This window comes from Maylandia zebra, linkage group LG1 (genome assembly GCF_041146795.1).
Source record: "Maylandia zebra isolate NMK-2024a linkage group LG1, Mzebra_GT3a, whole genome shotgun sequence".
Taxonomy (NCBI): Eukaryota; Metazoa; Chordata; class Actinopteri; order Cichliformes; family Cichlidae; genus Maylandia; species Maylandia zebra.
The window spans coordinates 1,772,653-1,799,933 of NC_135167.1; the positions used below are offsets into that span (position 1 = coordinate 1,772,653).

The 27,281-nt window shown below is 45.1% G+C and overlaps 1 protein-coding gene across 3 annotated transcripts in view; it reads left to right on the forward strand.

The window, feature by feature from the left end:
* The first annotated feature begins 535 nt into the window (after positions 1 to 535).
* The window catches only part of bnc1 (basonuclin zinc finger protein 1), a 33,001-nt gene continuing 6,255 nt past the window's right edge, over positions 536 to 27,281 (forward strand). Inside the window, exons 1-3 of one of the 3 annotated variants that reach the window (XM_004565717.4) lie at positions 536 to 618; positions 23,789 to 23,891; positions 25,902 to 26,137. In XM_004565717.4, the coding sequence (XP_004565774.2) occupies positions 25,928 to 26,137 (210 nt within the window). In that variant the 5' untranslated portion in view covers positions 536 to 618; positions 23,789 to 23,891; positions 25,902 to 25,927. Of the gene's footprint in view, positions 619 to 15,904; positions 16,280 to 16,304; positions 18,235 to 23,788; positions 23,892 to 25,901; positions 26,138 to 27,281 lie in introns of those variants that run through there. The other 2 variants (XM_004565715.3, XM_004565716.4) reach the window with 2 other exon arrangements.

Here is a 27,281-nt window from a genome sequence, read left to right on the forward strand (position 1 = left end):
CAAACATAACTTTTGGGAGCCAGAGCTGCCACTTTGGCCCTGATGATTCTACAATATCAAACATCCTGTTGGACATTTTAATATGGGAGTCTATGTGGACTGAATTAGTGCTGGAACCTATGCTGGGTGTTAAAGGAACTGGTGGTGTTTGGTGTTTTATTTTTCAAAAGGTTTTGACGCTCAGTTTCACATCATCAAAAACTGAAACAGCACAATTATGAGGTCAAACATGGTAACATGGTAAAAATATGGTTAAAAAAAATACTATTTGCATGCAGCAAATAAGAAGTTCACATCCCACTGTATAGTAAAGTGTACTAAAAACAATATTTAATCTTTTTATGATGATTGTAAGAACTCATCATGATATGTGACAATTAAATATATTTTGATATTTTATTTTTATAGCCCCAAGATACCTCAGAAACTATGGCCACCTGTAGTGAGTGCACACAGAGGCTGTGACGCTGTGACGCTGTCACTCGACTGCTTACTTCTGCTGTTAATGCCAGGTGAGGAGCATCCATGTGTTTTTACTCTCGAGGAGGCTGTAAAACTTTCTGAAAAGAGTCGATAAGTCAGTGAAGCTCACTTCTCACGGATAACAGCTAGACTGAGGTGAGTTGTTAAGGATATACTCAACTTTTCTGTCTGTTAATGCTGTTATCTCATATTATCTGCAGTTAGCCTTTGTTAGCTGCTGCTAGCTATTGTTGCTGTTAGTCTCTGTTTGCTGCTGCTAGCTATTGGCGCTTGCCCTTAGCCCTCTGTTAGCTGATGCTAGCTATTGGCTGATGCTGTTAGCCTCTATTAGCTGCGTTACCTACCTACTTTTTTTAGGTGGATGCTAAATTGTTAGACAAAGACATTTTCTCTGTATTACTGTAGGGTTTTACGTTACAATGTGAAGCACTTTGAGGCAACTGTTGTTGTGATGAGGAATATAATCAATCTGTTTATCAGCAGGAAAGCATAAAGTTTGCTTATAACCAGCTAATCAATGTAAATTTATGAGCACAACATTTTTTTTCTATTAAAAAAGCTGAACAAAATGACTACCTGCACCTTTAAAGAGAAATATTTGAAGGAATGTCGATGGTGCTGAGTCACTAACAACTCAGGGCTAGGCAGGTTCTGGACAACCACACAGTGAAAACCAACTTCAATGCCAAAATCTTGAAATGTTTTCATCTGGATCTCCCATATCAGTGAATACAGTGTGCTGCTTTCCCACTTTAGTCCTTTGAGGGATGAAAGAGTAGCAGATGTCCCTGTATGATTCACTGCGTCCATGAATTTTCTCTGGAAGTATTTCGCCAGTGTGGTGGATGGGAATATGAGTGTTTGTGTTAGGGAGCGTAAGCAAGCTGGGACGAAGTTCAAAGGTCAAACAACGATGAAGGTTGTAGTCACAGAACTCTCACACACTGACTCACATTTTCACCCGCAGTGTATCTGCTTAGCTTCTGTCATCTGCCTACACAACCAGCTGATGCTGACAGCAAAGAGGACAGAATAGTAGTGACTAATGCAGAATAGTACCTGTGAGGCTGTTCAGAGATTGTTCGGGTCAAAGGTCAGAGAGGTCAGAGGCTCCTCTAAACAGCGGCAGGCCTGGAGCTGGCTCTGATTTTGCTTACAGGCACTAAAGTGAGAGAGACCCTCTGTCTGAAAAGCATTTTGAAGCCAGATCGCCTGTAAAAGGACCAGAGATGACTTTAAAGTGAATATTTGTCAGCTTGGAAACCCAAGAGCTGAAGCTGACAAAGGTGAAAAGGCCAATATTTAGTTCAGTTTTGTTTATATGGCACCAAATCAGAGCAAGGCGCTTTATATTGCAAGCTAAAGACCCGACTGTTTATCTTGAAGAACTCCACACAGAGTCCCGTCCAGAGGGCGGAGTCAAACTCTTCTTCTGCTGTGAGGCAACATGCTAACCACCACGCACCGTGCTGCCCATCTCTGTATACATATTAATATAAATATGCACAATAGGAATATAATGATTATGAACTTGATGTGAACTTGATGTCTACAACGTTATTGTAGCCTGAGTAATAAAGTGTATTACAGTAACACATTCATTGAGTGGTGAGCGGGGCAAGGGGGCATTGTTGAGTAATAATCTCAGTCCCTGTAAATCTAAATGTCTGTCTGCTCAGACCTGTTCTGCTTACTTGCGCTCAGCCACAGTCTTGACCTCCATAGAATAAAGTCTGTCTACCCACCAAACTGGTCTGCTTCCATCTGACATCCTGAATCCAGTCTGTGTCGTCCCTCAGAACCACTGAGGGTTAAAAACAGTCCAGTCCACAGTGTGGCTGTTATGATAAAGTCAAACAGGAAAACAGGATCTGTGAAGTTTAGGATGGTTAGCTAGTGTTAGGCTAACATGGACACATTACCAGACCTGAAACCAGACTGAGACCATAAACTGGAGGCCAGAGGAGTCGCCCCCTGCTGCCCTTTGTAAAGAATGCAAGTTTAAGGCACTTTACAGTTACCATTTTTAATCACTCCTTTAAATCAAACACCATCAGACGTGTCTTTATCCTGTCTTCCTTCTCTCACCCCAACCGGTCGCAGCAGATGGCCCCGCCCCTCCCTGAGCCTGGTTCTGCCGGAGGTTTCTTCCTGTTAAAAGGGAGTTTTTCCTTCCCACTGTCACCAAAGTGCTTGTTCATTGGGGCTCATATGATTGTTGGGTTTTCTCTGTATGTATTATTGTAGGGTCGACCTTACAGTATGAAGCGCTTTGAGACGACTGTTGTTGTGATTTTGTCAATGAAACTGAATTGAATTGAACTAAAAGTTTTAACAACCTCAGGTTGCCTAGGCTACAGTGGCTCGCCTTTCTAAGTAATCATTATTTCAGATTTGGATTTGGTGGTATTACAAAACAGAAGTGCAATTCATCTAATTACCACAAACTAATTACCACACAGATGGAGTGAGCCAAGAGTTTTCCCACAGACTTCCAGATGAGTTGCCCCCTGCAGTCCGTCAGAAACAATACAGGTGTGAAGCTACATCCACCTTTAACAGAGTGACCAACCTCAAACGTGGTTGGTCAGTACCAAGAAAGCTTCCAGCCACAAAGACCTTAGATACTTATATGCAGATATATTTGTACACAGTAGCAGTGCAGTATTATTTGTAGCTTATATAAGTTGTAAAATCGCCGTCTTTCTGTGCATCAGCGTGCCTTACCACTTTTTCCTAACAGCAAACAATGCGTGAAACTCACTAATGAAAAAGTTGAATAATTCAGGAAAAATGATCATGTGCAGTTTTCGTGTCACCATTGGATCCCAAACAAAAGCTAGTAAGCTTTTGTTTTGTCTGTACTGTAGGTCACCGGATCTGCCCGACCTCACCACATGTGTGTCCTATAATCATTTCCTCTTTCTGGAGTTTCTCAAGTCCCTGCTTAGTACGGCTCAACGTGCCAACTATTACTACAGTTCTGGCTATTTACCACACGAGGTTCAAGTGTTTGGCAAGCCACTTGTCCTGCCAGCTGTGCGTAACTCTGCTCTTTCTGCTTATGCAAACTTCATTTCCAAACAGCAGCTGTACTGAGACAGGAAGTGTGAATGCTGTGAGACGATGAACATAAATGGCAGCACTTGATAGGAAACCTAAACAAATGTGTCACATGTGAGGAAACCTTCACACGTAAAAATGGTATCAGGAGTTTACTGTCAGTAAAACGTAACATGTCGTCACAGTGACAGCGAGTGTTTCCAAATTTGCCTGTTTTTAGTCTTTCGATGACAGAAGTCGTCATTCTGGACATTTATGGAGCCTTTAGATGTCGTCCACTTATTTCAAACTTTTTTCTTCTTCTCTTCAGTTGATGTTCTGTTGGAGTTGGACAGCAAACTGCTCAGATGTGTGAGCGACTGTCACTAAATAATAACTGGTAATAATTACGTTACGTTGTTTTCACATGTTGGTTACATTTAGATTGTGTGGACATTTACAGCGTCTTCCTGTTTCTACTGTCTTTCCCTTATTGTGGATACCGTGAGCCGTGATGCAGTTTTGCGTTTGTAAGATTACTGGAGCTAATCTGTGCAGGAACTCTCTAACTGCGGCTCCAGGATCGTTTGTACCCCTGGCTGGGAATAACCGGCTCACAAAGCTCCAACATTGATGTTTATTGTATAGATTGCAGACATCTGGGAAGAGTCCAGAACAGCTTCCAGTTGTGCCTCATCATCATCACCCTTGGAGCCCCCCACCCCCTCACATACCCATCATTCCTGACGCATGAAATATTGTCAATATGCATTCCTAAGTTACAACTGACTTCCTACTACCACGGGAAGCTTAGGCTGAAATTTGTCCAGCGGTTTGCAGCCGACACCCACTTCCTGTTCTTCCTTCTCATCCGATTTAGCCTTCAAAGTTTGGCTCAATTAACAGAAGCTTGTCAAACCTGGTAAGTGGAGATACTTGGCATGGGCTGAAATGGTGAAAAAGGTGAGGTGACAGCGCTCGCTTGGCGTTTCTTCTTCATGTTGAGGAGCCGCAGGTTGGGTCTTGCACCCCGGCCCTGCAACTATCCTTTTTTTTCCTGGCCTGGTGAATGTGTCTCTGTGTCCTCCGTCCCCCTGCTGAGAGATTCCAGAGGCACCTCTCTTGGCCTCTCAGGGCTTCTGGGTCACTCGTTTGTCATTATGACCTTTGACCCCTGTAGTCCAGCGTGCCGGGAGGAATGTTGGAGATGTTTACCTTGGCTGAGACTGATGGTGTCCAGGTGGCTCTCTCTATCCCTCTCCTTGTATTTTCTCCTCTCTCTGCTGTCGGCTGCTGAGTGATGTGAAGGTAAAGCGCTGCCCGGCGTGATTCCCGTCACCGGCGACCCACCTGCCTGGATCTCTAGCTGAGCTCAGGCACATTTGTGGACGGACTCTTTAGGTTTGTGTCAGAAAGTATCGGGATTGTCTTGACTGGAAGGTAATGAGAGAGAGAGAGCTATTGATTGACCCCGTGTCTGGGTTCGGTCGGAGAACGCACTCGTCCAGAGCTCCACTTCCCAGAGTTCGCCATCAGACAGCCAGCTGAGTGGCGTGGCTAGACAGAGAGGGCATTCAGTAATAGGTAATGGACCCCCACTTCCAGCCCCCCCGCCCTCCACTTCACCGTAGTGCCATCTATCACTCTCGCACCGGACCTTCCCAGTGGCTCCTTGCTGGGTCCTCATCTACTGGAAACTCTTGGAAAGTTTCCTGCCCCCAGGCCCCCCGCTCCCCCTCCAGCCCCTCTAAAGAGCCCATTAAACAGTGTTGTAATGCAAACAGTGAGTCCGAAGAGAGCGAGGGCCAGGTGTCGGGTGCGGAGGGGATGAGCGTCTAATGCAGCCATTACGAGTGGCGGCTAGGGTGGGTGGATTATCATAAAAGCATCTCCCCTCCCTCTAATGTGGACATGTCTGATCAATACCAGACTCCAGGGAGGGGGGGTGGAGGGATGGATGGACGGATGGATGAAGGATGAGAGGAGAGGGAGCAGCTTTATTTATTAGCTCTGTCGCCACAGCGCAGGATGGCAGCGATGGGAGGAGAGAGCACGAGCAGCGCCGCGCTGTTTTTAGTCATCTGATGCCATATCTGGGTCATGTGACAACTTGAATTTAAAGTGCAAACCAAAGCAAGCTATTCATTTATTAATGAGCATGAAATGATTTAAATCCCTGTGTTATGAGACTGCAGCTAAACTGATGACGCTGAATTCAGGCCCCGCGGTTCGACACGTAATTAAGAAATCGCAGCTTCATTCTGGGCTGAAACTATAAATGCTCCCATTTATTTGCATGTAATTGGTAAACAGAACAACAAACGACAGCTGTGAATATGCACTACAATTGTTATTAGTTATTATTGCTGTTTTCCACAGTTCATCATAAGAACGTATTAAACATTATATGTAAATATACTGTGGGCCACAATCAGGTTGCGAAGCAGACGCATCTTATTGTTACTCAGTCAGACCAAAGTCTGATGATTTTGACTCAAAAAGAAAAACAATCACGCCCAACATGTAAAGTAATTTAATTACCTGTAATTTTATTACATAGAAAACTGTAAAACTGGTCAAATTGATTTTACATAATTAGAATCTATTCAGTTTACATCCAGCATGTTGTCCTTGTGCTGAGGGTGTCGGGCTCGGAGGTGTCTTTGCTGTTGATCTCCAGCTCGCAGCCCACTGAAGGTTACACCTGCAGCTGGAATCAGACTCAGCACCTCCCATTCTGAGGTTTTGATGTCGATATGTACAATGCAATTTAAGCTCATCAGGTTAAAACATTTGGAATTGTTGTGGAGGAGTGGCAGGGTTTTGATAAATGGTGTGGATAAATTGGGCACGGTGTCACACTGTGTGGTGTATGCAGCCCACGTTTTATCTTAAGTGGGCCGGAAGGTTTTGTTAATTTAAAGGTTTTTTTATTTATTTATTTTACTGATAAAAGCAGACATTTCTATAGTAGAATAAAAAGAAGTTTTCTGTCATTTAATTGTTTTACTTTGGTGTAGACGGCCATGGGGGAGGACTTGTAATGGTAAATGGCCTGTATTTGTATAGCGCTTTACTAGTCCCTAAGGACTCCAAATCTGAAGCATTTCTCCCGCAAAATGCTGCGTCCAGATGAACAGAATCAACTTTTGGAGATTTACTTTCCTGGATGATGGAGAATGCATCAAGATGCAGCTTTTGGTGTTTTTCATTGTTAGCTTAGACCGCGATGTTCTTGCTACAGTGCAACGTTCTGCTGCGAACATGAACAGACTAAAGTTGCCTCTCAAATGTTAACAGAGAGTCAGAGGCACTGACCTCCAAAGCAGGATGAGTTGACCTCCAAACTCAACTCGTCCTCCACATTGTGAGGATGTACTGGAGACCCACCCCAAATTCCCACAGGAAACAAAGGACATGTCACAGACGCCTTGGTACACAGCTCCAAATGTTCACCGTCTGTGCCCTGATCAGTCACATGTGCGTTACATGAACGAGGTCGTTGGTTTTCACGGTGCAGTTGATCTGAGATTGCTTTCGAATGGGTGTAGTCAAAGCTGACGACGTTTGGTGTTGGATTCTGGGTAAATTAACAGACTCATCCATTTTCAGACTTGATCTTCCAGTCTATGAATGTCAGTGATCTCCAGCCTCACGAGCACCATTTGACATCAAGTGTTACCTGCGATTATTCCACTGAAGAACACGTGCATGTCTGGAGGACGGCTGCTTGTCTCGTTGCTTTACAGCAGACTGTTTAATGGCTTTACCTGCAGGTGTGTCCCACATGTCTTCTGCGGGGATGTCCTCACATCATTTCAGTGGCAGTGTGAGCAGACAGCCAGCTGGTTCGCATCAGTTTTCCTCATACGAGCGTGACAGGTTTCCAGAAACAGCCTTCCCTCGGCAGCTCTCATCTACACCCAGCAACTGAGATGGATCCGTGTTGGAAGGCGTCCTGAACGCTGGGTGGAAACGAATGTTTAGCAATGATGGCTGTTTAACGACTGCACAGAAAGTTGGACTGACAGATAGATGGCAGTTGCAGCTGAAGTGGGAATGCAGGATGAGTGTGTGGTTTCCAGCACTGACAGTTGTTGTACAACAGCAGATCAGAAGTGCTTCCTATTGAACTTCCCACAGATGATGAGTCCCAGATTGTGTATAAAGGAAGCCTGTTTGCATCTCGGCGATTGTTCTCATTGCTGCTGCTGTAATTTTTAAAACGTGTTTATGCTCGCCAAGCTGCCAAAATCAACTCGATATTTGGCCCACTCGCTGTTCGGTGGTGCCACCAGCTCGATCGTAAGCTTTCCAAGATTAGAAATGGGTGAAAAAATAACAACCGTGTGCCTCAGAAAGCCTCCAGGGCAGCTCCAGCGCTCAAGTCTCCGCTGGGAGCGATGATCACCATTGTTCCAAACACACCTCCTCATTCGGTGCTGTGATGATGATGATGGTGAGCGCTACCTTGACATGTCCAGAATCTCCTGAAAGGGTTCACCAGGCTGGGATACAGTGAGTGAGAAGGCCTGAGCATCTGATTCCCATTATCTTCATCTTCATCCCAGCGTTCAGTGAGTCTTAATGCTCTGTGGATGGAAGCATTTCATCCTGCAGAGATCAGGCCTCTCCCTGAAGCTCGACTGCCCCAAAAGCAGAAAAACGAGGCTGTTAGGTCAGTGCAGCCATGGGAGCAGATGAATGCAGGGACAGCGAGCTGCTCCACCATGCATCACTGTGTCACGAGAAAAGCAAGATGTGCGGCGTGTTCTTTACTTCAGCTCTGCGTCACATCGCTGTTCAGCCTCGTGCTTCGGCGCAGTCAAACTGTTGAAATTATTTATTTTATCATTTTGTTTTATATGTAAATATCACAAAGAATTCGATTTAACATTTATTAAAACGATAAACAGGTTGAATGAATATTTTGATTGTTATGACATAAATGAGTTTAATATTTTATCTGTTTTTCACATATATATATTTGTAATGTTTGGTAACAGGTTATAAACCAGCTGCAGTATCAGTATTTACTCAGACACAGCAGTAAAGTCTGTTAGCGACACGCTCAATCCGTCACTGGATGAAATCATGTCACAGAGCAGTGAGCTGGTGCCGACAACTCTTAGTGCAGAATTACTGTTTAAAAAACATGCTGATGTTAAATAAATTGGTTTAAGTTATTAGAGGAAGGCATCAAGAAAATCCCCTAAAATGGATTTATAATTTCAACAGTTAAATTTCACACAGACGAGAGGAAAGTGCAGCGTTTGAAGGGGCTTGGGAGCTATTTTATATATTAAATGATATTTTGTAACCACTTTTAAATTTTAGATTTACATTTTGTCTGTGGGTGGGTGTAATTTACACAATACATGTTGTGTTTAAGTGTTTTGTGTATGAATCATTTTCAGATGAACAGGTGGAGCAGAAAATGTGCTTGAAAAAGTCCTTGCAGAAGAGCTCATTCAGTAGAAACACTTTGAAAAGGACGGCAGAGCTGTCAGTGGCACAAACTGTGCACATGTGAGGTGATTCTGCATTAATGTTCAGGAGCTCCGTCCTCAGCTCAGTGTGAATAAACAGTATTGAATCATCAACAGTCAGAATTTTGAGAGCTGAGATCTGTTTGTGGTACCTCAAACCCATCAGCCGCCCGCTGAGGATCATTTTGGAATTAGCATGGAACCGGAAGTCTGAACCGGAAGTCTGTCAAGCGCCGAGGCTAATTCAGCGACAAGCTAATGGGCTGCCAGATTGCCACAAACAAAACAGATTTAAAATTGCTCAATTTTATCTGCATAGCCAAGTAACGCTCACAATGAAAGGCCTGCACACACCGGAAAGTCTGTCCGAATATTTTGTGTGTTGAAAATATTTTTCAGACTTTTTCTTTGATCAAGCCCAATTTGACCTTTTTTTTTTTTGCATGTGGATCTGACCAATCAGATCACTGTGTTTGGAAATAAGTGTCCTGGATATACTATGATTTAAGCGCACACACAGAGCTCATCATTTCTTCTTGAATTTTTTGACTGTGGTGTATGTATACATGCATATATACCACATGACAAGTTTGCACCTGAAAATTCTGAATTTCACATTGTTTATTTGCGACGCGCTTGTTGTGTGAAGGCCTTTATTCTAGTTTGACTGCAGATTATTTTAAATGCAATCTGCGGCACTTATAGAAAAAATCCTGCAATCCAAATTTTAAATTGTATTAAGGATTGAAATTTGCATTATTAGGGGCGTGGCCTCTTTGACTGACAGGTGGATGGTGACACAGGCGGCTGTAGCTGCTAGCTTCGCCTGAGCTGGACCTCTGCACTGTGTTTGTGCTGTTTGAGCTTTTAGGAGCATTTTAATGACATCATGTGACCAATAATATGGCTGCTGTGAGGTCACTGTACTAACAGACCGTCCAAGGAGGCGGAGCTCCAGTTTTGATGAAGTTGTGGGTGTTATTAATTGTCACGCCACCCTCTTGTACAAATAAAGGGGCTTCTTGCAGCAGAAGTGGTTCAAACGTATCTGAGCGGGTGATGTCACAGTGGCCACGCTCATGTTTTATACACAGTTTGATCCTTTCTCAAACACGTTGTGTGCTTCAATATTTTACTCCATGAGGAAACGGGTGACGTCAGTGTGAAACACAGGAGCTGAAATATGTGCATGATTTTAATTAGTGACGGAGGAAACGGCGACGGGGACACGCGGTTGGCTGAAAACGTGAAATTGGTCATCTGTGCACAGAGCTCTGTACCGTCAGCATCGCTTCCATGTATATTTACATCCCCATCCTCCACACTTTACTCACAAACTAAAGAGAGAAGAATATATTAATAGTAAGCACTAATACTCTGTGGTCTTGTGTTAACATTTCGAGTGCACTCAGTAGCTGGTGCTGCTTTCACTGCTGCTGTTTTATATAAAACCAATCTGTATGAAAGCCCCGCGCCTCCCACACACGTGAACAGCTCTGACCTCCCCTCATGCTGCATGGCGAAAGTGCTCTCCTCACTTTTTTCTTGTTACAGTGTTTTCCATCGCCTTCACACACACACACACACACACACACACACACACACACACACACACACACACACACACACACACTGCTTCTCCACATCTGCAGCTGTAAGTAGATCACTCCAACATCTTCCATCTCCTCTCACTTTAAAGCAGCTTTCTGCCTCTGTAATCCCATGTGATTTACAGTCACCCCGTGAGCGTGTCTGTGCTGAATAATGCCACCGAACGACGGGCAGACCTCGGCCCGTTTGGCGTGGTGGTGGCCGGAGCCTGGTACGGGGAGTGTGCAGAGCACGGTGAGGTAATAGCTCCCCTCTTGGCCTTTCTTACTGTCAACTAAAGTGAGGAAAGGCAGGCCGACACTTGGATGACACACATGGCATGTATGCAAACACAAACTGCTTGCTGTGTTGGGGCAGGTTCTGCGTGATAGGTAGTCGAGATGAGAGATAAGACAGCACACTTGGAAACAACGCTAACCAAGGACGAGCTCCAAGTGCATCTAAAGAGGGATATCAGTGCTGGTTCATCCGTGCAGTGATCCAGTTGTGCCGTCTCTCTGCTGCAATGGGACTAAACAGCGTTCACTGCGTGTTCCTCTAAGCACCAAAGAACCTTCAGCAGTAATGTCTTTGTTTAGAAATCATGACCCGTATACTCTCTGCTGTCTACACCCACCAAAGCAAGGAAGTGTGCAGCTAAAATTACTGCAGTTTTACGTAGAAGGCATCCTTCAGCGTCTGCACCATCGTGCTTTCTTAAAACTATCGTGCACGCATTTACTCCTCAGTGTGCAGCGCGGGGGTATTTCTGCCCAAATCTTTAATCCGACCGAGTCGTTTTCACTGCTTAAGCCAGGAAATAAAAGAAACACAGATTTCAAAAGTTCCCTTTGACTTCTTTTGGTGCTGCTGAGTTTGTCGCCCTTCACGGGGGGACCGTTATCACCTAGCGTCTGATAGCACCACAGCTGTGACTCTGAGCCTCTCGCCGTGGAGCGATGCACGTTTCCTTCTCCACAGCGATGCGATTGCAGGATGTAATTCCAACATGGAGCTGCCCTCAATAAGTTTGGTAGACTTTAAGTCGTCAGGTCATCATTTCTGGACTTTGCTTTGTTTATGATGTTTGGTTTTTTGGCCGTTGCACGCCACGTGGACGTTCACTTTCACCACATTCAAAGAGAAGGCAGACATCTTTACAGCGGATGGTGTAACGATGCTACGGGCCATAGGGAAGCCTTTTATGTAATGGCACAGTCATGGAAACAACAGGACGTTGTTGGAGTCCGAAAACATGTTGTAGGTTACCAGATCCTTCTCTTTGAAGTCAGCGGGTTTGCATTCATGTCCTGAGTTCATGTGAGATTTAGACTTTTTCCAGTTCGGCTTCATGTACGTCAGTAAATCCCCCGCTGGTGAATATGAAGCTTGTTGGGCTTATTGGCTCTATTCTTCACGCAAAATTATAGAAGTGGCTCCAGTTTGTGGGGATTTTGTTGAAAAATATAAATATTACAAACTTTTCTTTCCTTTTGTGCAAAAATGCAAAATCAGCTCATGATTAGCCTGCAGAAACAACCAAAATGTGCACAGCTTTCAGGGTAAATGTTCATTTCATATTTGATTTACTTGCTCCGCTCATATTTTCCTTTCTTTTGACTCAAATTAATATTTAAAAAGTGATCATCAGCCACCCTGCTCCCCGAGCCTGGTTCTGCTGGACGTTTCTTCTTGTTGAAAGGGAGTTTTTCCTCACCACTGTCGCCAGGTGCCTTGTAATATGAAGCACTTTGGCTGCTGTAGTGATTTAAATTGAGCTGAACTCTCCTGCTGTTCCTGTAAATCAAAGACTGCCCTGTTTCAGACGCTGTTTACACAAAAACAGGACGTTTGGACGCCTTCCCGGGGTCAGAGCAGCTGTGATTTTCTCTTTCAAAATCAAATCATTTGTCAGCCCCTCAGATTAATTATCTAATGTTCAGCCGGAGCTGCATTTTCCTCTTTGATGGGAGGCAAAACACTCAAAAGAAAGTGACTCCTGGAATCCCTCCTGGTGCCTCGTGTCGCGTTAAACAAAGGCCGGTGAGTGTGTGATCGGGTTTTTTGCAGGGTTTTTCTTGGCTCCAGCATGTAAAGAAAATGTAAAGGAGGGTGTAATGCTCTCCCAAAGCTGCTCATCTGCTGGAGCGCTCAGCCCCGTCCGCTCTCCCCTGCAGGAAGGCTAATGACAGACGTGTAAGTAGGCAGCGTGACCTGTTCTGCTGCACATGGAGTTTATTTGCTGCAGCTTCCACCTTCTGCCCCCGCGGCACAAATACGTCTGCGGCGCTCCGGCCCAGGGAGCAGCAGCGATCTGACAAGCGGTGCAGACCTAATCCAGGCCAGGTCTGCGGCTGTGTTTGCTATGCATCCCCTAGGTCTGGAATAAATACAAGGCCGGTAAGCAGATCTGCCTGCCTGGACGACCGCAGGGGGAGCGCAGGGCTTTCCAGCCTTACGATACATGCCTTGACGGGATGTCTCTTATCCATATATGTAACCTCATAACACTCTGCGCTTTTCACGAATAAGAACGGCTTTGATCTCCTGTGGAAAGTAATGCAGTTTTAATGTCCAACTTCAAGGGCCATTAGTTGCATTTTTATCAGTTAGCGAGGCCGCTCGGCGAATTTCTGAATGTCGAGTGGAGCGGGTGTTGCTCGCCTAGAGGTTAGGGGAGCAGGTTTGTGATTGGACGGATGTCAGGTTGAGCTCCTCGCTGGGAAGAATGTGGGTGGGGAAAGCGGATGAGTAAAACTCTTCCCTCCCTGCAGCGCTGCAGCTGAGCTACCTTTGAGCAAGGCAGTGAACTCCCACCCCTCTGCTGCTTCAGAGGGTCAGAAGAAGGAAAACGAGATTATTCGAGGAGAATGGCATCAAGAGCCGCTTCGCCGACGCTCTCTGCGCGAGTTCAATCTCAGAAAAAGGAAAAAGAGTCGAAGTGAGGTTTCATGCTTTCAGTTTCAAACCCGTCAGGTGGGGCCGCCCCCCTCCCCGCCCTCTGTCTCTGCACAGGTAGAGCAGACCAGGTGTGCCTGTTTAAACTTGCTGTGTAATTTGTGGATTAGCAGATGCCTCTAATGGCTAAAGTCAGCAGAGCGTTCCCTCTATGCAGAGAGGAGGAGGGGAAGAAAAGGAAAAAGGGCAGAAGCTGAAAAGTTACTCACACATCACTCGTCGAATTTCTCGCTGCTTCACTCTGTCAATGTTCCTGCAGTGTCAGCACTTTAAAAAAGCTCCTTTTCCAATGTGTGTTCATCGTTTCACACGGAGCTGAGCGGAGGGACGTCAGCCTTCACGCTGCAGTCACAGGACCTGGACTTGTGCAGCTTCTGGCTAATTTGTGGGCCCAGGTGTGGCCCACGACACACCTGATGTTTGGCACTTATCAGGTGGACTCGGGTGCAAAAAAGACTGAAAATCACTCATCCCCACATTTCCACAGATACGGAGACACAAAAAAGGACATTTCATGAAATAATTCAGTAGCGGTTTAGTTTAAAACATCTGTATTTAATGGATATTGTCCCGCAGGTGATGAGGTTTGCATCAGCATCATCATGTCACGTGACAGCGATGCGTACCACCTGTGCCGTCAGGTCAAGTTTCTACTGACGAGTTTTGCTTTTCCCCCCTCAGCCTCAGTTACCTGCACACATGAGACCAGGTGAGCATTTCACCTGTGACTGTCTGCCTCCGTTACCCCAGTTATTAATTAATAGTAATAATAAATCATCAGAGGTTCTTGGAGGTAGTTTTAAATTTAAATCAGATTATTTGAGCCATCAGCTGATGCTCACTGGGTCGATTAGACCTTAGAAAAAGGAAAAATGTAAGAAGTGTTAAATATATGTAAAAAGGTGATCTCACTGTTGTTTATTTAGTAATTCCTCTGAGAATCCCTGGCTGATGTCACTGGCTCACAGTCTCATGTTCATGAGAATATTTGCTCCTAAATGTTCCTACAGTGGCTGCTGGACATGGTTTAAAGTTTACATGTTAAACTTGAGGTTACACATGTGTGTCTGCATCATACTGCAAATGTTTAGATTTTATTATGTTTTAAGAGCTGTGCTGTTTCCACTTTACCTTTAGGAAACCTCACCTGACGTTTTGCACATATTCAACTCTGTATATTTTATATATTTTATTATTATTATTATTATTATTATTTTTTTTTTTTTACTATTTAATTTGTAAAAATGTGTATACACACACACACACACACACACACACACACACACACACGTAGGAAAATATTTAGTATACACATCCAGAAATGCATACACTATTATATATTGTACATATATTTATTAGTTTCAGGTTGGCCATTCTTGTATTTTGCTCGTTTGTGTTGTTGTGTTTGCACATCTCTGTTGCTTGTGAAGCTCGCACACAAGAATTTCACTCGCATGTGCTGTACCAGTGTGCCTGCACATGTGATGTGACAATAAAAGTGATTTGATTTGATTTGATATAAGCCACATTCTTTCAGTCCCACCAACATTTTGGCCCCAAATTTTCAAACTGTGAATAATCGCTGTGTGACTCTCCTCCCGCCCGCCTTCACACCTTTAGACAAAGCTTAGGTAATGATATGTTTTTGTTATTCTTTTTGATTGCACAGCATCTCCTGAAAACAGAAAAGCGCTGGACTGTACCGCAGAGATCTGCCGCCCCCGGCCCGAGGTGCACGTCTTCTTCCCGGTAACGCAGATTCGGTTTTCGCCATGTGCGGCGTCCCCCCCGTCGTCCTGAGAAACGCTCGGCACAGACACTTACGCATTCCTGACGGCACAAGGCATAACTTGTTACGGAGGCCGTTCACAGAGCTGCGTTAAGGTGAATCCAGACGCGCACAGTGGGCTGTGTGCAGCGAGAGGGGCAGCGTTGATTTAGAGCATTACTCAGACGGAGAGGGGAGAGAGGGGAGAAAGGGAGAGTCTCCCCTGACTGCATTAGGGGAGCCTCCAGCCTTTGTGATTCCTTTTGATCAAATCTCTGTGAAAGATGAGTGTCATGCCCTCTTCCAGCCAGCTGTGAGGGGACTGCCCTGTGACTCTGAGGGGGGAGGCGTGTGCGTGTCTGTGTGTGTGTGCGCACATGTGTGAAAGAAAGGCATGCGCACCTCTGTGCGTGCACGTGTGTGTGTGTGTGTGAGTGTGTGAGTGTGTGTGTGGGATTGGGAGGGAGCAGCTCCTGAGGTGAGAATGCCGAGTAGGAGGATCTCATTCCAATCCCCTGTGCCCAGTTTCAACACACACACTCACAGACACACACACTCACAGACACACACACTCACAGAAACACACACTCACAGAAACACACACACACTGAACATCTTGAGTAGTTTAGAGCGAGTCCGGCATTAGAGGAGAGAAAGCAGAGGAGGCGTGTGTGTGTCTGTGTGTGTGCAGTGAGAGTAAAAGCACAGGGACTTCTTCTTCTTCTCTCTGTTTTTTGTTCGAGTGGTGGCGGCTGTGTGTGTGTGTGTGTGTGAGGCAGAGGAGCACATGTGTGTCTGCTGTTGAAGGAGACGCTGCTGGGTGTGATGGCTCTTTCGCGTTAGTACTTGTGCGGACAGGAGAGTTGGAGGCAGTTGTTTTGTGGGACTCGCAGGGAATGGCAAACTCGGCGGTATCCCTGGAAACATCCGACTAATGACAATGGCTGAGGTAAGAGCGCTTCGCCGCCGTCCTCTGTGTGCCGCGGCTCGTGTCGCACATCATCAGGACGCGATTAACAAAGACAGGCTGGATGGAGTTGTGCCGACTCTGGTGACGGGCACGTTGGGTTGTTGAATGTAGACGTTCAGCGTGTCCTGATCCTGTTACTGATCGGGCAAAAACAGAAAGGTGGTCTCGAGCTGATATTTAGGGTTTCTGTTATCACACTGTGTGGATTTTTACACTTTACTCCTTCAAAGTAAAGAATTCATGCCAGAAAAACTTTGTTTAAACTCCTTTAATAAGTTTAAAAATGTGAAAATGAGCAGCTGTGCAGGCGGAGAGTTTAAATTCACATAAAGAGGATTTTAAAGTTCTTGAAACTTTCTTTCGTGGCATGTGTGCATCTCTGACTCGCTCTCAAACACTTTGATGGAGACGTTATGTTTATTCACTCCGGTCACCGACAATCCAAAGAGTCGAGTTCTGCACTTCATGAAACATGATTCACTTCTTTATTTCGCCGTTTCTTCCTCTGAGATAATATTCTGCATTCGCCTTTTTCTCTTCTTTGAATTTATTCTAAGGTGCTTGATTTCTGAGGCACTGAGAGGCCTGTTTGTGTGTCTGTGGGTTTGTTTGCAGAGTGGCGTGGCCTCTCGCTGCCTCTCGCTGCCTCTCGCTGCCGGCCGGGTCCTCGCGGCCGCAGCCTGTCGGAATGTAATTTAAGAGCCGCCTAATGTTTTGTTGCAGCCATCATGTAACAATTAGCTGAGCCGTCTGTGTGGCGGCGGCGGTGGCAGCTCTTCACGCCTGTGTGTGTGCGTGTGTGTGTGTGTAAACTATTTAAACAGCGTGTGTTTATGCCCCGTTAGCGGTTTCACTTACACACTGGTGTGTGTGGAAAACGATGAGTGAGCGTGGAATAACTAACTGTTATCAGCTGAACTGTCTGAGCTCATGTTTGAAATACGTTGACATGAATCAGCTGAGATTTGAGGACACGATCAGTCGTACACAGGATAATATAGCAGCCTTTATGCCTCTCGAAGGTGTGAGGAGCAGATTTACAGCTGCGACGTTCTCGTTTTATTTTACAGCAGAATAAAAAAGTGGAAGACAAATAAAAACTGTAAGAATGTAAATTCTTAGTAAATTACACTCATCGTGTCATTGTGTTTGCGTCCACACTTTGTTCCTCTAACAGGTTGCTTTTCTGAGGAGGCCATTACGCCGAGGCAGTGATTATTTGTGCGTGAGGCAGAAATGCGAGTCGATCGGCCCTCGGTGGCTTTTCCTCTCGTCCTCTCTTTATCTCCACCTTTGTTTCCCTCTGTAGCTCCGCTGCTTTCTGCGGGTGTCTCTGCTCTCCTCCAGCGCTGCAGGGCAACAGACAACGATTCACAGCGAGTGCCCCGGCCTGTTTTTATAGGGCTGCACTTTGCTTTGTGTGTCTTTATATATAAATGTGTGTGTGTTCCAGCCTCATCAGCTTCATTAGCTTCACGAGGGTCCATCCGTGAGAGGATGAGGGGCGGGTGGGGTATCTGTGTGTATCTGCTCCAGCCTTTTACCCCCTTCAGCGTCTCCTTGAGCTGCGATCCGCCCCTCGTGGCCCCCGTCCTGCCCCCCTAACACACACACACACACCGCCCCGTGCTCTGCGCTGCCACCAAAAGGCTTGTGAGGATTTGTCAGCCAGATGTGACAAGATTGTCAAGAGGCGGCGAGGAGAGAGGGAGATCTGATATTAATCAGAGCGTAGCTGGGAGCCAAACTCCCTCAGACTCGGTGTACTAACATGTTCCCCTCATTTACTCGCTCTGCGAGCCAAACACTCCCTACGAGTTCCTAACGGGGAGCCACGAGCTGCAGGAAGCCAACCAAACTTTGGCTCGCCTCCTTCTCCTTCATCTCTTTGTCTGCAAAGAGGCCGCTCTTCTCCTCCTCTCATGGATCTGCAGGTAAAGATCTTTTTTTTGTCTGCTCCAGTGTTCAAACATGCGCTGCATTCATGTGTGTGATTGATTGCTGGATGAGTTTGAAATAACGAGTGTTTCACGCTGTCTTTGGGCTGTATGGAGTCCTAATAGGCTCAAACGCAGCCTGTCACTACTTGCACTCGCCCGGGCTTTTCCCGGGTTTGTCTCCTCCTGCTCGGGACCGGCCGCCGTCTTCCACAAACACTCTGCTTTCATTTAAGGGAATTTTAAAAGCTGTGCTGATGTGCAGTCCACCCTGCGAGGAGGCTGGACGGTCGGACAGCTGAGGGTTTGTTTAAAGTTCACATTTTTGATTGTTCTGGGCGATTTTGTTTTTTTAATTTCTTATTGTCAGCTGCTTCCTCGGAGCAGGGAGACGAAATCAGAAGCTCGCGTATCCTAACCTCACTGCAACTAACGCTTGTCATCAATAAAGACTCCTGGCTGTCTCACACACACACACACACACACACACACACACACACACACACACACACACACACACACACACACACACTGTGTCCGTGGTGAGGTCAGGTGAAGCTGCAGGTTTTGGTGCTGTGTTGGTTTCACTGGTGGGAGATAAGCGAGCGGTACCAGGAGCACGGTCCTCCCTCCGAATTCCTGACTGATACTGTGTGCATGGATGCTGCTGGTTAATTTCAAAGTAAAACTTCACAGTTTTCTGAATGAACAGAGTCGCGTTGGTCTCAGTTTTTAGTGATCAAACTGCTGCGGTGTCATTTTTCTCCTTCATAACTTTAACGTCTGAGAGATAAAATTATATTTGAGCATTTCTGCAGTTTTGTGAGCGTTTTCTGTTTGAAGGAAAATGTCGTGTTTGGAGAGAAATTCTTACTTCGTCTGAAAATCCAAACTGGAAAATTGAATGATGTAAAACAGAAAAGTGAAAAAAAATTCTCATGCCATCGATCTGTGGATCAGATTTTTTCTGCTCGGATAAACAACATCAGTCATTTTAATTTGAAATAAAAATCCAGTGACTGTGTTTCGTATTAAACGGCATTATTAATTTTATGAAGAGATCAGTTATAAACCAGACAACAGGTTTGAGGAGGATTTACTCGTGTTTTTGTCTCTCATAATGAATAAGTGTCAGTAAATCGTGTTTTCTGAATAAACTGCTTCGTGTTTTGGATGTTTGTTGGCGCTCGTGATAAATCTTAAAAATAAGAATAATAAATGGTCTTTCTTTGATTTGTTGTTTCCAGCGTGAAGAGGAGAAATACGTTCTGGCAGCTCTCGGTGGGCTCAACGATGTTTTCGCCAAGAATTTATCAGTTTACACAAAAAAAGTAAAGCTGAGGGATATCTGTGCCGAATCGCAGACGATTTCTTCATGCACACTTCCTGTTTTTATCCCCTCTGTGTAATCGTCGCGTTAACTGATTAATGGCTGACAGTAAAATGTGGTCCCTCGCACTTGGCCGTCAGTCTCTCCCTTTTCCTCGCGGCTCTTTGGCAGCAGTCAGAGTCGAGCGAGCTGCTGCTAATTGATTAGTTTTCCAGCGCATTAGTCCAATGTGTCCCCGTCCATCCCCGCACGGCCCACGTCCAAGCAGCTGTTCGCTCCCGCGAGTCTCCGAGGACGCGGACATATTTTAAAGAGTTTATTTTAAACGCCAGAGAGGACGATGTCATTTTCTTTCTCTTTGTGTGTTTGGCTGCAGCAGCGGACGCACACATCATGTTCCAGCTTCTTCTTTTCTCTCTGCGTCTGGCCTTGAAGCCGTGTTTGTGTTTTATTCCACGTCTTTTTAAGACGCGGTGGAGCGAGAAAGCAGATCCGATCACCAGGAAGCAGCTGCGTTTAAAGCTTTTAATAATTCTCATAAAAGTGTCAGTCTTTGTAACGGCGGCGCAATAACGTGCGCAGGTTAACCTGAAGCCAGTAAAATCCAGTGAACCCCGCTGCTGAGCGTGGAGAGATTTCACATCGTCAGAGTATGGATGCTGTTTTATGGCATACTTACCTCCACCTCCTCCTGCTCCTTCTTCTTCTTCTTCTCTCACTTTTGTCTTGTCCTGGCCTCACCTCCTCTCCCTCCACGGCCTCCTTCCCACACACGGCCTCAAACTAAATGCTGAAACAAACCGGAGAGACGGCGTCAGAATCAGAGCGTGCACGCCACGAGGCTCCATCTGTTTTCACGTTAAAGATGGAAGCGCAAACGTGTCATACGAATGTATACAGAGAGAACCAAGGCTGCATCGCTTCCTTTGATTCTGCATCATTCATGCACCTGTTTGTTTAATCAGCAGAGCTGAGGTGTCATCACACGACCTCGGGATACCTGAGATGTGGAGCAAAGCTCTGAGAGTGGAAGTGGATTTTTCTGTGAATGAGAGGAACTCGCATTAAAGTGTTCACGGTCGCTCACCCGGCGCAGTGAAATGAATGCGTCCCCTCCTGACGACAGCGCGCTTTCGTTTTGTCGTTTATTCGATGCCCCGTGCTGTCACGGTGCTAATCGAAGACGTGTAACGTGGAGGCGGAGGCGGGGGTTACACTGTTGTACGATATAAAGAAAGTGACACCGTGTTAACTTTAGCTTGAAGAAGTCTGACGGGGACGCATCATTTTGTGCAATTAGTCTTCTTGTCAGCGGCGTCATTGATGCGTGCGAGCAGCTGCCGCTTTGTTGTGACAACAGCAAAGAGAAAGGGATGGTTGCGGCGGCGGGGAGGGGGGCGGAGAGTTGGTGGGTTCTTCTCGGTCACTGAGAGCGGCGGTAGCAGTGGCCTGCCCCGCGCTGCCATATTTCCTCCTCCACCTCTCCTTCTTCTTCTTCTCAGGAACTCATGAAGTGACTCGCTAATTAAGATAAACGACTGCAAGCACTGGAATGTGTGTGTGTGTGTGTGTGTGTGTGTGTGTGTGTGTGTGTGTGTGTGTGTGAGATTGAGATGTATATTAGGGGGGCAGCAGCAGGGGGTGTGTGTGCACCCACAGCGAGACGGGATTAGACTAATTGGGCCGTGTTGGGTCTCGGCGCTCTGTAATGATGGGATTATGTTGCTGAGAGATGAGCAAAGGGGTTTTCACACCTCGCTGCTGTCCCGAGGAGGCCGCCGTGGTCCTCGGGAGGTAAAACCCAACATAAGAGGCCGGCGGAGAGGGTGCAGACAGGGTGGCAGATAGGCGTCACGGGGCCGGAGGCCGGAGCTGCCACCCCGCGCTCAGGTAGCTGCCACCACCTTCACCTCGGGTCCGTTTATTCGTCCTAACGATGCGAGGTTACCGCGAGGTGAAGGACGAACCCAGCCTCGAGCGTAGAACTGACTAAACGAGGAGGAGGAGGCTCCTTACCCATCTGCCCACGCTCTTCCTCCTCGTGGAGAGGGACCGGGCTCTGGTGGAGATGAGCATGCTGCTCATGTATACTAAACCCCTGCTGATCATGCATTATAGATGCGGAGGGAGAGAGGTGGCGGAGCGCAGCCACCCCAAGGTTTTCAGCGTGTAGCGCTAACAACAGCGGCTTTGATCATAAATCTGATGATGCTCCTCCGTTCAGATATGACTCTTTTTTTTTTTGAGAGCAGGAAGTGGAGTCATTTTTAGTGTAGGGCTCCTCTCTGCAGGTCGCTGCACAGTCAGCAGCTCCTCAGAAAACTGGACTCATTATTGTCGTCATCACTTCCTGCATCTTCATCCCATTAGCTGAGGAGGTAATGGACAGAGCCCTCTGAACCCTGTGTGTGTGTGTGTGTGTGTGTGTGTGTGTGTGTGTGTGTGTGTGTGTGTGTGTGTGTGTGTGTGTGTGTGTGTGTGTGTGTGTGTGCACACGCACGCCTCAGGCTGTCATTGATTGGTTTTGTAGTCCAGGTGTGTCCGACCTGCCCGGCAGCCCTGCACACACACACACACACACACACACACACACACACACACACACACACCTGTGCTAACGGGGCAAACCACGAAGTGATGGGGGAGAAATCACCAAAGGCAGTCGTGCTCCATCTTTCAGTTTCCACGGGCAACTTGGCGATTGTACATTTTTTATGTAGCTTTGTAAGGAGAGCGAAGCTGCACACACACTCACACTCACACACACACACACACACACACACACACACACACACACACACACACACACACTCTCAGCACTTCTTTTTTGCCTTGACTGCGTACTGAGGTGGAGGTTTGTTGTCGGGGTTCCAGATTCAGATCACGTTTGCAAATTTTCTTTTATTTAATAAAAAATTTTGACACCCAAAATGATCTTCATGTGTTTTATGGAAACACTGACGGATTTTTAAGGCTGGACATAAATTACTCTAATTACAATTAATCACTTTTCCTGCACAAACACAAAAACGTGTTAAACAGCATGTTTGTGACTCTGCTGATCTGCTAACCACATTATGAAAAGAAGCGAACTTCATCATAAACCATCAGCCAATGATTCAAATCAATAAAGACTAGAATAAAACATCACACGAACAGCTAAACAATCGTCGAGCTGGTGTGCAGCACAGGAGGAGTTTGCTGCTAAACCGACCTGACGAGATCCTAAAATTAATTCTAAAAAACAGAAGGTTTTATATGTATGTGGCACATTAACATGTGAATTTAATGTGACACTAAGCACAAGAAGGCTGCTGGAGAGCACCACAGCTCTCAGGTGCAGCGCTCACCTGGTTTCCTCTGCAGCCACAGCATCGCTGCATGGACAAAACCAAACACTGCACAAATAAATACTTTATGATTATTGTTGTTATTGATGTTATTATTGCCACCTGAAGGTCAGCAGAGAGGAGGAGACTCAGGGTGACCGACTCGCTGCTTACCTGGAATCTAAAAATAATGCAAATGTAACAATAATCATTTTATTCACTTGTGTCAGTTTTTCCTTCGTCTTTCTTCTCATTAAAAAAAAATTGCATTCACTGTAATTTTAAATGTTTCATTTTCACAGTTTTGATAATTTTGCAGATTTTTCGTTTTTGACACTTTGATTATTTTTACTGCCTTCAACACCAAAAATAAACGCAGCGCTCTGACGCTTATTATCAGTCAAAGCTGCCATTAAGTGCCTGCCTGTTAATTCATTAGGAACTTTAAAATGTGTTCAATGCTTTTTAAAACCTGCAGCTGATCATCTCCACGCTCTGCTGCTCAGATCTGCTTTGGTTTCTCTACCAGTCATTTTAACCCCACACAGGTGTTAAATTACTGGTGATTTTCTGTAAGAAATACATGAAATATTTTTCGTTTAGTAATTTATAAAATTACAGAGAGGCCTTGACATCAGTCGTGTCGGGTCTTGATGTCAGGAATTTGGCGTTTCTTCCCACATCCAGTGTGACTAAATGTGTGAAAGGCCTCTGCAGTGTTTTAATGTAAGGAAAACCGTTCACAACACAGGAAAAGAAAACCTGCAGTTTATCTGATTCTATCTGCTTTCATTGTAAAGAATTCTGTGTGTGTGTGTGTGTGTGTGTGTGTGTGTGTGTGTGTGTGTGTGTGTGTGTGTGTGTGTGTGTGTGTGTGTGTGTGTGTTGACAGGCTATCTGCTGCACTTTGGTGAACTGTAACTGTGACAGCTTCAAGCCGGGGAAGCTGAAGAGGAGGCAGTGTGAAAACTGCAAGCATGGCTGGGTGGCTCACGGTAAGACGAGAGTTTGTCGTTATTATCAGTCAGAAATCTTTGATTTAAAAAGCTTTCACGCTGAAATCTGAATCTATTTATCTGTGTGCCAAAGGAATCTAATTTCTAGTTTGCTGACAGACTCGCAAATAAAACCATTAAAATGGAATCAAGAAAGTAGCTTCCTGTTTTTAGTTTTATTATTTTTCAGATTAACTGTAAGTGAAACGTGCAGCTGTGTCCTGTGAGACGATAAGATGTGAGCTGTGTTTAAAAATTAAATAAAGAAGAGCAGAGCACCGCTGAAGTTCAGACACAGTCGGAGGCTTTGAGCATCAGATGGATGCTGTAGTCAGGGAGTTTCTACGACCACGCGGCGTTTAAATTCAAACAGAGATGCAACATGAAGTGTGGCTGCAGAGCTGCACAGTGTTGTTCACATGGACGTGTTTAAATAAAGTTAGAAAAGTGAGCGCAGCGATGACACTGTCGCCTTTACACAGACCCAGGTTAAACATTAGGAACCGTCACAGAGAGAAAACCTGCGTGTTTAACATAATCGAGTAACCCGCGGCGCACGGCGACATGTTTGGCCCTCTGCCTTTGTTGGCGTGCGTGAATCCTGAACTTCACGTTTGCTGACTCGGGAGAAAAAGTGTTGATTTTAATGATGACACAGAACCCTGAGCTCCTCCCTGCAGTGCATCCCAGATTACTCCCAGCTGGTGTCTGTCATTCTTCCTCACATAAATAAGACGTTTCCAGGCCCTGCAGACACAATCGGTCTATTTAAAAGAAAATCGCAAACAGAAAATCAAAAATAATTCATTTTTCTTGACTGAGGATTTTATTCACTAAATATTATTTATGCAGCTTTTTTTTTAAGTAAAAGCACGAAGTAAAAAAAACAAAACATTTTTTGAGTTCTCACAAAGGCCAGAAAAGTGTGATTTAAGTACTTAGAGTAACGCCTGGAGTCACCTGAAGGCTTTTTGTCTCAAGACAATCACTCATCACTTTATTGTGATACCGTCTGAAAATCTGGAGAACTGGAGCTTTCAGATTTAGGTGAACCGAAGCTTTAAAAGTCCTTTAGAGTCATCGCTCTGTGGCGTAAACACAGAGGATGATGGTGGACTAACAGGGTGACCGCAGCGGGATTTTAATGATCGCTGAAGCTCTGGAAGTCAGAGTTTACAGAGCGAGAGTCACATTTATTTCCTGTAATTATTCTAATGTGTCCAACACTCTGCTTGAATCACCATCATTTTGTGTTCTGATGATTATTTCTGCTACACAGACTTGAATGCTGCGTTATTCCCTCCAGTTAACATCGTCCAGTAATACCCACTCTGTCATACACACAATATAGAGCACGAAGTTAGAAGCCAAATTTCTAAAGGACAAAAAAGAGTTAAAATAAAAAGTGAATGACATAAAAATAAATAACTAAAGAAGTTCAATAAATAAAAATCTAAATAAAATGTAATAATACCGAATAAAAACAAGCAAAATTAAGGTATTAGAATAAAAAAGCTAAATTAAAATTTAGTTAAATAAAACTTAAATTAGAAATTATATATTTCTTTAAACTAAATAAATAAAATGGTAAATAGAAAGAATAAAAAGTAAATTTAAAAAGTAGTAAAACGATCTAACAGGAAATTGTTCGGTGAATGAAAACAAATAATAATAATAATAAAGGTTAAGTTGCTGAGCAACCTGAAGTGCAGTGAACAGATTTTATTTGTTGTCCAATATTTAATGAAGATTATTGTTTATTTATTTTTCATTCTTTTTCTTTTGTTCCTGTTTTTATTTGATTTGTTACATTTAGGCCCAAAGATTCGATCAAAAAAATATTAATAAATGCTTGAACTCAATTTAATTATGCAAGCGGAGTGAGAGAGCGGACAGGAATGTGAAATGTGAACATGCAGCAGCACAAACACGCATGCAGCGCCCAGGCGGAGCTGAACTCTGTGATCTCAGATTACTCTAATCTGTTCAAACGTGACCCCTGTGTTTCAGCCCTGAGCAAGCTGAAGGTGCACCACATGTACCAGAGCAGCCAGGTGGAGATCGTCCACTCCAATGTGGTGTTCGACATCTGCAGCCTGATGCTGTACGGCACGCAGGCCATCCCCATCCGCCTCAAGATCCTCCTGGACCGCCTGTTCTCCGTCCTGAAGCAGGAGGAGGTGATCCAGATCCTGAACGCGCTCGACTGGACGCTGCAGGACTACATACGAGGATACGTGCTGCAGGTGAGCGCTTAGGACTGAAGAAGCCTCGGCTGGTGTGCGCAACATTTCAGGAAAGGTTTGACTGAACACGTTAGCGTTCAGCAACGGTCTGCGGCACAATGCCACCTGCATGTGTGGCTCATCAGTCAGGGGAGCAGGGATTCGATGATCAGGTTCACAAATTGATCGTGGTTCATGTTTGAATATAACAGTAAGCTTGCACATTAAAAACATGTGTGCCTGCTGCTCCTGTGGACACCTCATGAGTGACAAATTTAAGGACACCTGTGCTGCATCTGGCTGCAGCTGGAGAAGCTCTAGAAAGACTCTGTGAGTGAGAAAGAAGCCTTCAATCGTCGGTGTTCATTCAGTTTAAGACTTCAGTTTAGCTGCCTCCAGGGTTTATGCTAAGCTAAGCTCAGTGCTCTTCTACAAAGAAAAGTTCTATAAAAATTAATTTAATAATTTTACAAAAGAAATCAGGATGGGGGACGTTGCTTTACTGCTGATAGCCACAGACTCTCCTTACAGTCGTATTCTGAGTGTATCAGTTATCTTCTGCTGGAGCCGTTTAACACGTTTAACAGAGTGGCTCCCCGAGACTGGAGCCTCTAGTGGATGTTAGAGGAAGTGCAGGCTGATGTCTGACTGTTCACTTATTTTACAACAATCTGTGCATTTCTTTGTTAATCGTAACCATTTGATAAGCACAGACATGTGATCTCTCACCCCAACCAATCACAGCAGATGGCCCCGCCCCTCCCTGAGCCTGGTTCTGCTGGAGGTTTCTTCCTGTTAAAAGGGAGTTTTTCCTTCCCACTGTCGCCAAAGTGCTGCTCATAGGGGGTCATATGATTGTTGGGTTTTCTCTGTATGTGTTATTGTAGGGTCTGCCTTACAGTATAAAGCGCCTTGAGGCGACTGTTGTTGTGTATAAATAAAGTTGAATTGAATGTTATGTAGCTGGTAAAAGTGTTAATTTAATTAGTTTAATTAGAAAGCTGTTGGATTCAGTTTTGTTGTGGCCAAAATCTCTTTCGGGGAAACCTGAAATAATCATCTACAACTTTGTGTACTGCATGTTTTTGAGTGCATGGAGGAGATGAGCGTCTGTGAGACAAGAACGATTATTTCTCATATTATTGGTCATGCATTACGACACAAT